The 13,073-nt window shown below is 43.6% G+C and overlaps 1 protein-coding gene across 1 annotated transcript; it reads right to left on the bottom strand.

Moving 5' to 3' along the window:
- Positions 1-1,718: 1,718 nt before the first annotated feature.
- LOC109309296 (fibrous sheath-interacting protein 2-like) lies at positions 1,719-11,283 on the bottom strand. The gene is made up of 7 exons (XM_019533960.1): positions 10,996-11,283; positions 6,761-9,469; positions 5,100-5,377; positions 3,935-3,987; positions 2,980-3,038; positions 2,360-2,435; positions 1,719-1,852 (listed from the first exon to the last, which is right to left on the bottom strand). Exons 1-7 carry the CDS (start codon positions 11,260-11,262, stop codon positions 1,719-1,721), a joined length of 3,576 nt encoding a protein of 1,191 aa, XP_019389505.1. The 5' UTR covers positions 11,263-11,283.
- Positions 11,284-13,073: the final 1,790 nt, after the last annotated feature.

Here is a 13,073-nt window from a genome sequence, read left to right as displayed (position 1 = left end):
CGGCACTATAGAATCCGTTTCTTTATAGTAAGATTTCTTTATTTTTTTTATAGATCGTATTTTGCTTATGTAGGTTTATACTGCCATTTAAATGAGTTATAAGTACAGGCAAAATTTAGTTGGGCAACTTTGAAAATTTCTCTCAAATAACTTAAAGAAATAAAGGGTTACACATTCCAGGAAGCAAGAGGTTTTTGGTGATATTGTTTGTTGGACTAACAGTGGAACTGGAAGAGGTATTAGATAAGCTTTTGGTCAAAAAGTACCATTTCTCAGGTAACTGTCATCAGTTTATGCATGGCCATAGAATCTTTCTGCATTACCCTTGTAAGTTTGGTACCTACCCAGGAGCAGGGAGATAAATGAATTAACAAATTCTCTGCCTTGAGCTGTGATTGCACAGATATTAATGACCAAGTGGTAAACAAGTGTTTAGAAGAAATGACTGTTTTGGCCCTTTTTCATTAATAAACATTTGAAGGAATGTTTTTTTTTTTAGTGTCTGAGCTAGCATTAGAAACATTTAAAAAAAAATAATAAAGTAAAAAAAAAAGGATAAGACAAATTAGAGTAGCCAGAGTAAGTAGAAAGAGAACAGCAAGTGTAGAAATATTCCAGTCACAGGCACCTCTGCTTAGTTCACTAAAGCAGTTTTGTCTGACAAGCAGTGCTTTACTGACAGGTTTTATGACACTGGAAATTCATGCACAGGAGCCATAGAAAATCTAAAAATACTGCAAAGCTGCAAGTTCATCTTTGGCCAGTAGGTGATGGCAGCTTACCAGCAAGGTTATAATAAGTTAGCAGGGCTACAGGAAACTGGTTGAACACATTCCCTACTGTTCTCATTTGAGAAGGGCTTATTGCCAGGGGAAGGAAAAAGCTTGAGGCTTGAGGGGAGAAGGCAAAAATGGGAGAAGCCTTTCGGGTTAAATTTTGGGGAAAAAGTAGCAGCAAGGACAAGGAAGTGACTGAGAATGGAAAGGTAGAAGGGAAAAAAGTAGTGTTAAGATAGACTACATCCAATACAAGAACTGTACAGTGCTAAAAATGGTATAAAAGCATGGAAGGTAACTTAAGGTTTTATATTAGAATGAGAGTCTGAAGCTGGGTCTGTGCAGCTTTATGATATGTGATGGAAAAAGAAGTAAAGGTTTATGGAGTTGGCACAAGCATGGAAATGCATGAACAAGTCCTTTTCCATAGCGTCTCATTTCCATTCTTAGTTGTCACTAAATGCTGTTTTTTTGTTGATAATCTTTGGAGTCCACTACCACTACTTAAAGCTCTCTGTAACGATATCTTTATAAGAAGAGTGTATGCTAAGGCAGCTTTTGTTTTCTTGACAGTTAATCACTCTAGAGCTACTATATTTCCAGGATCAAAACAGAGGTCACCTATGCGGGGGGAGGGGGTGCAGGAGCCGGCGGAGGGAGAGGGGAACAGGGGGAGGGGTATACATATATTGGGGGGGTCAGTGATATGCCTGTGCCCAGCCTCTGCTCCTCACTCCTAAGCCCCTGCCCCCCAGCCCTGCCAGTGCCCCTCACTCCTGACCTACAGCCCCCTGCTCCCCCCAGCACTACCTTCTCTGTCTGCCCTCTTTGTTGAGTTTAACTATGTGAGAATGAAGTTGCAAATGATCACAAAATGCAATTATCAGCCTACACCAGACCACATTTTTTCAAAACTTTATTTATATTTTTTCCAAAACAATGTTAAAGTGTAGGTGTAATTTCCGGTGAGACTTTCCGGTTGCGGTGTGGTATGCAACTTGACAGAAAAGAGTGTACTCTGGATAGAGCATTTGGTATTTTCATAAAGAAAGATGACCCTTTTTTCGGAGCAGCTGCTGTGGAGAAAAGAGAGCAGTCACTTAATATAGAGAAATAAAGCAAGGGTATGCAACGGTCATTTAGTCCAATGTCCTTCCTCAAGAAACAAGCCTCTCCTGTGAACAGGATTTGATTTGGTACAGGGAAACACCTTTGGATTTCTAATCCAGTCTTGTAATCACTCAGCCATTGCACTTAGCCAAAAATGGAGTCTACAAGCAGAGGGAATAAGCCATGTGTGCTATGAAGGTATGTGTTAGGGTGGGGCACTGATAACAAGCTTGACTGGATCCTCTGCTGTACCCAAGCTCTGCAGAGTGTTGCATTTGAAGGTCAGGACCTAACTGTCTTTTTCCTGCAGTGTTACATGTGAGATCGTAGGTAGGGCAGAAATGATGGTCTCTGGCTAGGTCAATGAATGTGGATTCAGGAGGTCTAGAGTCACTTGCTGGCTTAGCTACAGACTTCCTGTGTGACCTTGAGTACAACACCTGACGTAGCCAGCGTCACTTCCCCATGCATACCTGTATCAACCCCAGTTTCTTCTGAAATGGGAGGTATTTCTTCTGTCAGGCTAGCGCCTTCAGCCAACGTTTCCACCTGTTCCATGGAAAGAGTAAAAAAAAAAAAAAAAAGAGGAAGGACTCTGTTTGATCTGTGCTCCTCAGGATTACAGCACCACAGAACGAGGGACAGGCAGTGGTGATGGGGCTGTCCTCCCAGCCACGGTGGTGCCACGAATGGGCAGGTGAAGGCCAAGCCCGTGGCGGGAAGGAGGGCCCCGTCTGTCCTACCTTCTGAAGTCAAGTGTGGAACAGTCTTTCATACAGAAGCCTCAGCTCAGCCCCTCCCCCGCCTCCTCTGCTTTCCCTCCTCCTCATAACGTCTTCACCATTTCTCTGCGCTTCTCCCTCCCTTGTGCAATGTGACTATCTTTCCTGCCTCCTCTTGCTGTACTTGCTAGCCCCTCCTGAAAACGCACTGTAGCTCTACCACGGCCTTGGCTGTCCACCCTCTATTCCCTACCAAAATATTAGATCTGAGACCTGAATGAAATGGTGAAGAGGCTGCAAAATGCAAGGGGTCAGCTGGGGAGCCGAGAGACCTTTTGTGGCCACTTCCTGGGGTTTTACACGATATTTACCTCACACATATAGAACGAGTCTTCTATAGCCCAGGCTTGGCGCACGTCATCATAAAACCCTGTAAACAAAAACACATCCAAAGTCAGCTCACCTGGGACTCATTTCCATTTTTATGACTGATATTTTTAGCTGTTGTTTTAGCATCACTGCAAAGTAGTGTCCTGCAAGCATTTGTTCTAATGTGCCTGTCTAGGCTGCATTGTACCCCAGCAGGGAATGTTGCAGTGAGGTGCATCATGCCTGCTTCTGTGCATGCTGCCTTCCCAAACTGATGCAATGTAACAACCCATTGGTGGTGCTGGCTGGGTCCAGTGAGCTCTAGCTCTTGGGTGAGCCTACCGATGCACGCACACCACCTAACTGGGGAGGGATGGCTTATGCTGCGTTCCTCATTGTGGTGATTCCTGGTGCAGTACTGAAGCACACAGACATGGCCAACACATAGGAAGAACCAGCGCATGCTCTCTTTTTTCTGGAGGAGGTCTGTTTGTGTTTTGATACGTTTTGGTGCTGCCTCTGGGGCATGTTTGTATAGTGTGTACTGTGTGGAAGCAAGGGCCCCATTGTGCTGTCCTAACAGCAATCCATATGAAAGACCTGCTTCTCCAAAACCCACAGATTAAGTACAACTTTGGATTCATTTTGCAGGCTGTTAGTGGAGTGTCTCTTTCTGGAAGCTTGTGCAGGAAATTGCCAAATAGAATGAAAACCATGTGGCAGGTGTGAAGAGCTTTCTTTTAAAACATGACTTCCTTTGCCACAGAAAGTCTGTTCTGAAGAAATCCCCCACACTGGTAGCATAACTATTCTCTAGACCACTGTATTTTTGAGACAGTCTTTCACCATCCAAATGATCACTGCGATAAAAGGAGTGAAAGAATTAAAGAAATTATAGACAATTATAAAGACATGAAGGGAAATGCATAAAACCCCCAAAAAGTGAAAATCTCATACATTCACCCTCTCTCTGGGCTTCCAGTGATGATGAACTTTCTCTAACTTTCTCACTAAAAACAAAAGGAAACAGTCATTTGGATTTAGAGGTAAACAAGAGTAAAGGTTCATAACATTTGCATGTCAATAGTATTTTTCATCTTTGTTTCTTGTTCACCACACTGTTGTATGCCGAGCACCTTGTCAGTGCTTTAAAAACAATGAAAAATCACTGCCTAACAGATTCTTGACCACATCCAGCTTCTCTGAGGTGAGGGCATTTGTCCTGCTGAAATAGTACCTAGCTGGGGATCTAGAGTCTGGAAACCCGCCCGTGACTGCCACTAATCTGTTGGACGGCCTTGGGTAACACACTTCATCTCACAGTTCTCGCTCTGGAGTGGACTCTTAGGCCCAGTCCTATGTATTGTTCACATGTGTAACTGCATTGTTTCACCTGCATGCAGTTTGGGATTCTAATTCTTATTGGTGGAATAGGATCGCCCTTTGAATTGGACACTGCACCCTTAGTTTAACATTTGGTGGCTGAAACAGCTACATAACACAGGGGTTGCACCCCTTGGAAAATGCAAGCCCTTAGTCTTCACTTGTCTGAGTACAGAAAAATATTAGAGCAATTCTTCTGTTAAAAAGAACTTTGAAGGACCGCAATAGGTCAGGGTGGTTTTAAACAGTCTGGATTTCTGTTGGAAATCTCTGAGTTAACCTCGTGAATCATGTCTGCACTCCTACAAGTGCTAACATTGCATGGCACCCTGTGTCATCTCACTGCGCTGTGGCACCCAGTTTGAGAATTTTATTTTAGTGGATTCTGCATGTTCAGCAGGTGTAGCTGAGAGAGATGCCCATGCCCTCATGCCCCTTGGCTGAACACACCCTCCCATCAGCTGTGGTTTTGTAGATTGATCTGGGGATGGGAAGGAAGCATGTATCATGGTGGCAGAGTAAAATAGCTTTGTATGGGAGCTCAGAGTCACTGGCACAGTCTGGTCCCACTGTGTTGTGACAGTGAAAATGTGTGGTTACAAGCAAGCAGAGAGTTGGACAGTGCCCTGCCCACCTTTGTGTTGGACCTAGTTTAACATAGGGACAGCTCTGTCCAGAGACCCCAGATGATCCCACTCCACCACAGCTCCTATTCTTGCTGTACTGCCAGAAAAGTTACCTTAATTGTTCACTGTCCATAGATAAAATGAATGAGCTCCCCACATACAGAGAGGATCCCGTCTGAATGGTCTTTATTGATTGTAGGTCCTTTTCTCCCTCGGACTGTCTTTCAGGATTTTCGTCTACCATCTTCTCTCCCTCCTCATTTTCAGTATCATGGGCTGCCAGTTTTGCAGGGAGGTCCACCTTGGGTTGAAAAGCTTTCATCAGGTTCAGCACAGGCTTCAGTGCCTTCTGAAATGAGGTCTTGCTGAAGGACTGAAACCAAAGAAGAAGCTTTTGAAGAGGACACCTCCTCAGAATCCTTTCTAAACCAGTTTTTCTTACAAATCACTAATGAGAATGAACTAAACCAAGCCTTTTTAGACTTGCATTAGGATTCATCCTATGAACTTCAGTTGAGCACCCAGAAAAATCAGGACTGTGCAATGACAGGTTTTGTTAAAGGAAAACTGCTTTGGCCATCTGTTCCATTTCAACTTTCTGTTTGAGAGCAGATCAGAAACAAACACTAAGGAGCCACTAGGTGTGTCAACTACTAAGACCAAATACTACTTCTAGGCCCCAGGTCAGGAAGGCATTTAAATGCATTTTTTTAAGCAGGTGCCATTAATTCCAATTGGTCACTAGTTCAGGCTTCAAGTTATGCAAATACTGAGATTCTTTGTCATAGACCCAAACATTGCAAACCATTGAAGCCTGTGAGCATTTCTATTAACTCTGATTGGTTTTCTGTCTTTTCATGGATCAGGGCTCTAGCATGGTTACAAATTAAGTTTTATTTTTTAATCAATCCACGCATGAACATGTCTGTGGCACAAACTGGTTAGTTCCTGCTCACTAAATAGAAACTGTGGTGTTGTGATGAGACCCAACTATTCAGTCCCATGGGTTGCTAAATAAACTGGGTCTGGGTTCTCTGTCACTGTTTTCATATCTGGGTTACCTGAACTCATTGCCTGGTTTACACGTCATGTCTGATATCCTTATTTTGGGCAGCAGGACTCAGTGTCAGATCTTGGAACCATTGTCCAAGCCGTCCAAAGCTGAGAAACTTGGCTTAACAAAATAATTTCTTACACACTTTCTGTGCTTTACTTTGAAAGAGGATAAGAGTTGCAGCTCTATGGAGATCAAGCTCCTGAAACCATCCTCATCACTCTGGACACCCACACTACAGCCCCACAGTTATCAGTCTTTAGTTTTGACCCAAGCCTTTCCGGGGAGGCAAAGCCCCTCATACTTCTACATGTGGTCTTCTCTTTCTAGTGATCAAATGGCCCTTTTGGCTTGAAGAGAAGCTGCCTTTGAACCAGTCTCTGCCATCAGTAAACAAAGCAGAGAGCTGTAGCTGTCTTGTCCATACGCTTAACCCAAGGGATTCCAGCCTCTTCTTATCCCCAGACAGATGTCTTGGAGAGTAGATTCAAGATTAGTGAATGTACTGACCACTAACCCAAAATCCCAGCTAGCGAGGGTCCTCCACACTGAAGGCCCACTGCAGGCTCTCTACGAGATGGTCTATCACCTTTATCAGACCATTCAGCATTCATAGTAGATGGGCTTTCAATGCCACATGGTCATCTTAACAAAAGATCCAGTTAGAAGCAAAATGGCATTCAGAAAACAGGATTGCCTCAGCCTTATCTTTCTACTTACCTCCCCTGGTCTTACAACTGGTTGTCCTGTGCTCCCCAGAGAAAAATGACTGTCTTCACTTCTCTGCACTTCAGATCTTGAACTGTCATCTTCAGAACACTTCTCAGTTTGAGTAGTGGATGGTTTTTGCAGTGTCTCAACAGGTTCTGTTTTTAGGGAAATAACTTGTAAATGATCAGACATTGAGTCTGGAGCAATGGGTATATGTGTGATTGTAGCATAAGGGACTATTTTCAGAGGCAGCTCCTCTGTCTCTGTTGCGGCTTTGTTTGTAGTGGAACCTGGTATTGCCCCTTCAGAACCTGAGGTCTTAAGCTCTGCACTAACAGAGACGTGGGAAAGGACCATGTCGGCAATTCTGCCTGGGTCCATTGCAGTTTGGCTTGGTGTTGCTGGACTGTCACTAAGAGCCTGTAAAAAAGGGCAATCAGAGAGTTCCTCTATTATTACTGTAGCCATGTCTTGAGGAAAAAAATCATTGAAACCTGTTATGTCATTGTAAAGATCTTGCTCAGATCCAGATTTTTGTAACATATTCCTGGAAATAGACAAAACAACTTCATTAACTGCATCTTCATGCTCCGGAGGTAAATGTTGTTCATTTGTAGCTGCCACAAGGCTGATTTTATGTCTGGACAGGCCTTGTTCCATGGCCTGTTTAAGGTTTTCAACAATTTCATTCACTTTAGATCTTGATAAATGTCTTCTGGACTTGGGGCTTCTGTCATCAGTTGAACTTAGGACTTTTGAAAGAAATCTACTTACTATTTCTTCCACAAATGTCACGGGTAGCAGAGGAGTAGGTGAGTTTAAAGTTGGTGTTGGAATTTTCTCTATCATGCCAAAATCAACAGGGAATTTCTCAACAATCCTAACATCTTCTGTTGTTGAAGATGAAGCAGGCAACATCTCCTCCTCTGAACTGCCTTGAAATTCAGGTTTGGCAACTTGTTTTGCTATTGAAGCTGCTATTCTATTAGCTAAAATATCTGTCTTATTTGTTAGGCTTCCGCAAACAAAAATGTCAGAGTCAGAATGGTCTCCAGTGCTTGTGCAAGCCAGATAGGATAGGTCTCCCATAGCTTGGCTGTCTTCAGTGCGTAAAAATTCTCTCTCACTGATATGTTTGTTCATGTTCATTTGGTGTTTTGACAGGAGTACTTGCAAAGCATGCAGTATTTTTTGAGTCGCATTATGCTGTAACAAAATTTTTTCTGTATCGAAATCGCCAATGGGAAAGAGGGAAGAAAATGCTGGCATAAGATTTGCTTCCAGTTTTTCTATGATAAGAGGAGCTAGCTTACTAAGATGTGATGATAAAGTGTCTGGGTTATCCAAAGGCTCAGTAACATTTTTCACTGTATTTTCAGCAATATTGTCAACTTCAGCACAGCGCTGAGGTAGTAATTTTTCAGAAAGGGAGTTCTGCAGTGAATGTCCAGAAACCTCTTGGAACACCAAGTCATAAATTGCTTCAGAAATAACCAAGCACCCATTTCTTAAACAGCTCTGCATGTTTAATCTAGATTGAAACTGTGTCAGAAGCTTGTTAAAGACCGAATCAGTAACTGTTTGAATCATATCCTCCTCCCTGGAATGCTGATGTTCAGTATGCTGGCTAGAAGTGTTCTCATCTTGCAAGATTTTTGCCATAACTCTACTGATTATCTTCATGTGAATTAAGTCCAATTCTGCAAGATCCATTTTATTTTCTGTGGAGGAAGATGTGCTGGCGGTGGAAGGGAGAATGTTAGATAAAAGCCCACTGATTATGTCTTCCAGAAATCTGTGGCATACCCCCAGAGTAGATGATATGGGACTCTGGCCTCTGGTGTTACTTTTGGTAGGATCTTCTAAAAGCTTTACATCGATTTCTCCAGGTTCTGGAGGGTTATATGGAACTGAAGAAGGTGCTTTTGCTTTTTTCTGTTGGTAACCAGTAATTTTTCTTCTTATCAAACCACCTAAGCTCTCTGCTGGCACACTGTTGTTGCTTTGCATGTCGGTGTAAACTGAGACTTTAGAAGCTCTTTCTTGCATAAGGTCAGATAAACTGGAATGAATGATTTTGGCCGTCAGTGTGTCTATGTCAGGGGAGAGACCCTGGTCTTCAGAAGGCTGCAGGTTTGTGGCCTGACATATGGAAAACTTATTTAGTACTGAATCGACTAAAGCTGTGCTGATACATGAGGAATTGCTTCTAGGGATTGCAGTGTTTTGAGTATGTGGGTTTTGTGATGGGCATGTTTTGCTTATTAATTCATCATATGTTTCTTTAAAAAAAGCATCGGCATAAATACTGGTTGGTGACTGTGATGTTTGAGGCTCAACTGTGCAGGTTGTCAGGGGATTGCTGCAAGCTCCCTGCATTGCTTCTTCCTCTTTGGGAAATATCTTTCTGAGTGATGGAAAAAAAGGCTTTCTCGCAAGGTGTCTTCTTGTTGGAAACTGGCAAGGGGCCTGCTGAGAAAACAGCGGGGTTATCCTTCTACTCCTTCTCCTCACACATCCCAATGATCTGCTGGGTGTTCTGTTTCTGTCTGAGAAGATGAAGTTTGTGGCATTGATGTTCTCATCTCCCCTGTCTCTCTCAGCAATTTTTCTCCCTTCATATTGAATTATTGCTGGATATATGATGTTTGTGACCTCAGACACAAACCATGTCATTATATTTGTAATTTCGTCCGTCATTTCTTTGGTCTTGTTTTTCTGTAGCAGGAACAAATGAGAAGGGAGAATAAATGTGTTAATTAATTCCTCCATTCTCCCTTCTGTACATGTCAACAGCTGTCTAATGGGTGTTAGCATAAACATAACAGCCCCCCATGAAAAATGACATGTATCACCAGAGCCTTTTGGATAGGGTGGGATATAAAACTTACAAAGTAAATTATAGGAAATAAAGAAACAGCCAGTTTGGGAAAGATCAGTGAAGGACAAACTAGGATACGGGTTGCTTCCCCTTGAGTTTGTTTCTGAAGGGCCAAAGTGCAGTCTGAAGACCATGGAAGAAAATTCTGACCATCTTGAAGCCCAAGAGGGGGTTGTTACTGGTTTTAGCAGGGCCAGGATTCTCCCACATGAGCGTAGAGATGACCTATTTTTGCCAGTTTACCCTATTACAAGTGTCAGGAGCTAGAAGTTGGATATATGTCTGGACACACTCTGTGCAAAGGACCCTGTGTCCAGAGACTCTGCCACATTGGGACTGTCTCTAGCCTCTTCCTCCTCCCCTCTATCCCCCATCCCTGAGAAAGCACTTATCAACTCGCTCACTTCTCCTTATGGAAAAGAATCAATTAATTTGCTGACATTTTCTTCGTATTGCACTAAAACTCAGAAGTTGTGTCCTCCCTGCGCAGTGCTGCTCCCTAGTCTTTCCCTGGCTGCAGTGCCTTCTATAGTTTTGTCACTCCATTGTTTCCCTTGCTGTTAAGAAACGACTACCTGTCACACAACCAATCACAATACAGTACTTCTTCTAATATTATATTCTGCTCACTTGTTTCCAAAAAGAATGTGTAAGATTGTGTAGAACAATGCCACGTTGACAACAATACATGTCATGGCAGGGTGCACTTTATCTTTCATTTTGGACATCATCAGTTTCCACTTTGGACGTCTCCCCATGCCCTGACTTCTTACCCAAGAGGATGATCTTTTCTTGTTTGTGCCTTTTTAGCAATTGGCACAAATCTAGGCTGCTGATTACCTGACATGAAAACAATATATTTCTAGGATAGTCAGGGTGAATAAGGGTAAAAAGCTTGGCCCTAGTGAATTAAATGGGTGTTTTGACTTTGACTTTGGTGTAGCCACAGTTTTGCCTGAGGTACGTAATCATTTTAATGGAAAGACGGTGAAAAGACAGCTACAACAGTGGAGACAATCCCTGGAGATCAGGATTATAGAATTTTGCTCATCAGATTGAAAAATGGACAGGGTCCAGTTTCCTTCTGTGTTGTACCCTGATCCTGCAAACATTGATGGAACTGGCTAGGAAATAATCATGGGAGAAGTCCTATTGAGCTCCCTGGGATCACAGACCTTCTTGAAGTAAAGCATGTGCATATTGTTAGATTGGGGCTGTAGTCATCAACTTCTTTATGAAATTCTAAATAGAACTGCCAGCAAAACCATTGGTTACTATTGACTCTAGTCATTTACTGATTACCTCATTAAGGTATATATAATATATATATATATATAAATTGTACTGTGGCTTTGTTTCTAACCTTCATTGCTTTACAAAGCATAAGTTGTTTCTTTTTGCTCTGTCGCTTTCGTTGTCCGTCCATCCGATGTTTGTCGTCTAAGAAGCTAGTAAGTTTTTTGTATTCCGTGTAAAACCTGGCAAAATCTCCTGAGAAACATGTAAATGGTTGGTTAATATCACTTCTGGTGCAATCAATTTCTGCTCCACCTCCTTCTTTACCTGGGTTTCTTTTTGCTAAAACGATGTTAACATTTTTTAACAAATTCCAAGTAGTTGCTAATACCATTCGTGAGCTATAGCTTGGAGGTTTGCAAACTTTCAGTGGAGTGTTTTGTTGATGAATTAATACAGGCTATATCCTGTCTTTTTGAAGGCACGATGAGAGTGGAAGGATGCACCTTTCCTTTATGAGCCAGGAAGGGACCATGCTCAATCTCTCTTTTCTGTGAGATGTTTGTGCGGGGCACAAGCCAGGCTGCGGCTATAGCCCCAGTGGGTTCTATCCCCTGATGTTAAATAGCGAGAGGGAGAGGCGAAAAAAGATATTTTCTTTTATTTAGTCCCTTTCTTACATGCGCTCCACTGATGCAGATGTGGCTGCGCAGGCAGTTACACTTAGTTTAGTCCGAGTCCTAATAAGGGATGGATATAACGAAAACAAAAAGAATCGGGGATCCGCTTATTTACACACCACCCGGTGTTGAATGTGGCTGCGTGTCCCGTCCTGGCTTGGGAGAGGGATGAACAAACGACAGACAATCGAGGGATCCAAAACGATTAAAACAAATTGATCCATCCTGGTTTGGGTGAGGGACGAAAAATCGAATCTCAAGTTGGGTGAGGGCAAAAACAATAAATTGGTGGATCGTCCGAGATTAAATTGAACCGGTCTCCAAACCTGCTCCTTCGGAAATTGGAGAAGCTGTGGGAAGCTGACCAGGCCTACCCACCGAGCAGTGGAAGCTCCAGCTTCTGGTCTAGCTAGTTGAGCGAGCGATGGATGCTCTGGTGTCTGTGCGCTGCTCTGCTCTCCCCGGTCTGCTGGGTGGAAAATTCCGCCCCAGTCTTTATAGGCCAGATGACAAACCCCCTTTTTAAGCCTCCAATTGGTCTAAGATGTTTGCAGGGTTTTTTTTTTTCACAGGGGACGGGGCTTCCCCAGCACATGGCCAGGGGCCATGCAGACGGGGTTTCCCAGCACATGGCCAGGGGCCATGCAGAGCTTTCCCAGATTGCGAGGAGAGTGCTTGGCGGCACCTGTTGCTGGGCAAAGCTGGCAGAGCCCAGCCGGAGCGTGACAATGTTCTAAGTCACCTTCTCCACACATTTTATAAGAAGGTGCTTGGATGTTTAGCAAGGAGCCAAGAATGAGGAAAAATGGAACTGGGACAAGGTCAAGTCGGAGGGGACCCAAAAAGAGTTCAGGCTTGTTGGGGAGAGAGAATGGGCTCATGGCTCTGCGTCACTAGAATGCACCCCTGTCCAGATCCTGGGATAGACCTGAATATCCATGGGTCTACCCCACTCTTCTGTTGCCAGCAAATTTCTGTGAGCCTTACTTGTAAAGTGTGCCCCTTCTCTCTCCCCAACATCCCTGAACTCTTTTTGGGTCCCCTCCAACTCCCTCTCCCCCTCCTTTTCTCTCTCCCTGTCCCTGTTCCCTCCCCACCTCCCTCCTTCCTTCCCTCCCTCTCTCCCTTTCCCTTCCTCCCTCCCTTCATGTCCCTGTCCCTCCCTCTCTCCCTCCCTCTCCCTCTCTCTCTCCCTGTCCCTGTTCCTCCCTCCCTCCCTCTCTCCCTTTCTTTCCCTGTCCCTCCCTCTCCTCTAGACTGGTGGACAAAGAGATAGACAACCCATTGTTGCTGTCAGTTCCCCCAGTCAACTTAGATGGCAGAACCCACTCCTAATTTCTATCAAGTGCCACTTATTGCCCCCTTTTCTCCTTGCCATGTACAGATGCTTGGCCCTTATTTGCTGCTTTCCCTTTTTCTTGCTGAATGCAGAGGGGCTTAGAGACAAAGATTTTTCTTTCTTGAATGTGGAGTCATGGTTCTTTGGCCAGATGATGAACTATTTTCCTAGGATTCTCCATTTCTG

This window comes from Crocodylus porosus, unplaced genomic scaffold (genome assembly GCF_001723895.1).
Source record: "Crocodylus porosus isolate Cpor-Errol unplaced genomic scaffold, CroPor_comp1, whole genome shotgun sequence".
In the NCBI taxonomy this organism is placed as follows: Eukaryota; Metazoa; Chordata; order Crocodylia; family Crocodylidae; genus Crocodylus; species Crocodylus porosus.
Note: the sequence above shows the minus strand (reverse complement) of the source record. Positions and strands in the feature narration are given on the sequence as shown.

What these genes read in the sequence shown, in the direction of transcription:
- LOC109309296 (XM_019533960.1), bottom strand. Translation starts at nt 11,262, where the DNA reads ATGGTATTAGCAACTACTTGGAATTTGTTAAAAAATGTTAACATCGTT. An exon ending in CAGTTGTAAGACCAGGGGAG is followed by an intron (nt 5,378 to 6,760) that starts GTAAGTAGAAAG and finishes CCTCTTCAAAAG; the next exon opens with CTTCTTCTTTGGTTTCAGTC. An exon ending in ATGGACAGTGAACAATTAAG is followed by an intron (nt 3,988 to 5,099) that starts GTAACTTTTCTG and finishes TTTTGTTTTTAG; the next exon opens with TGAGAAAGTTAGAGAAAGTT.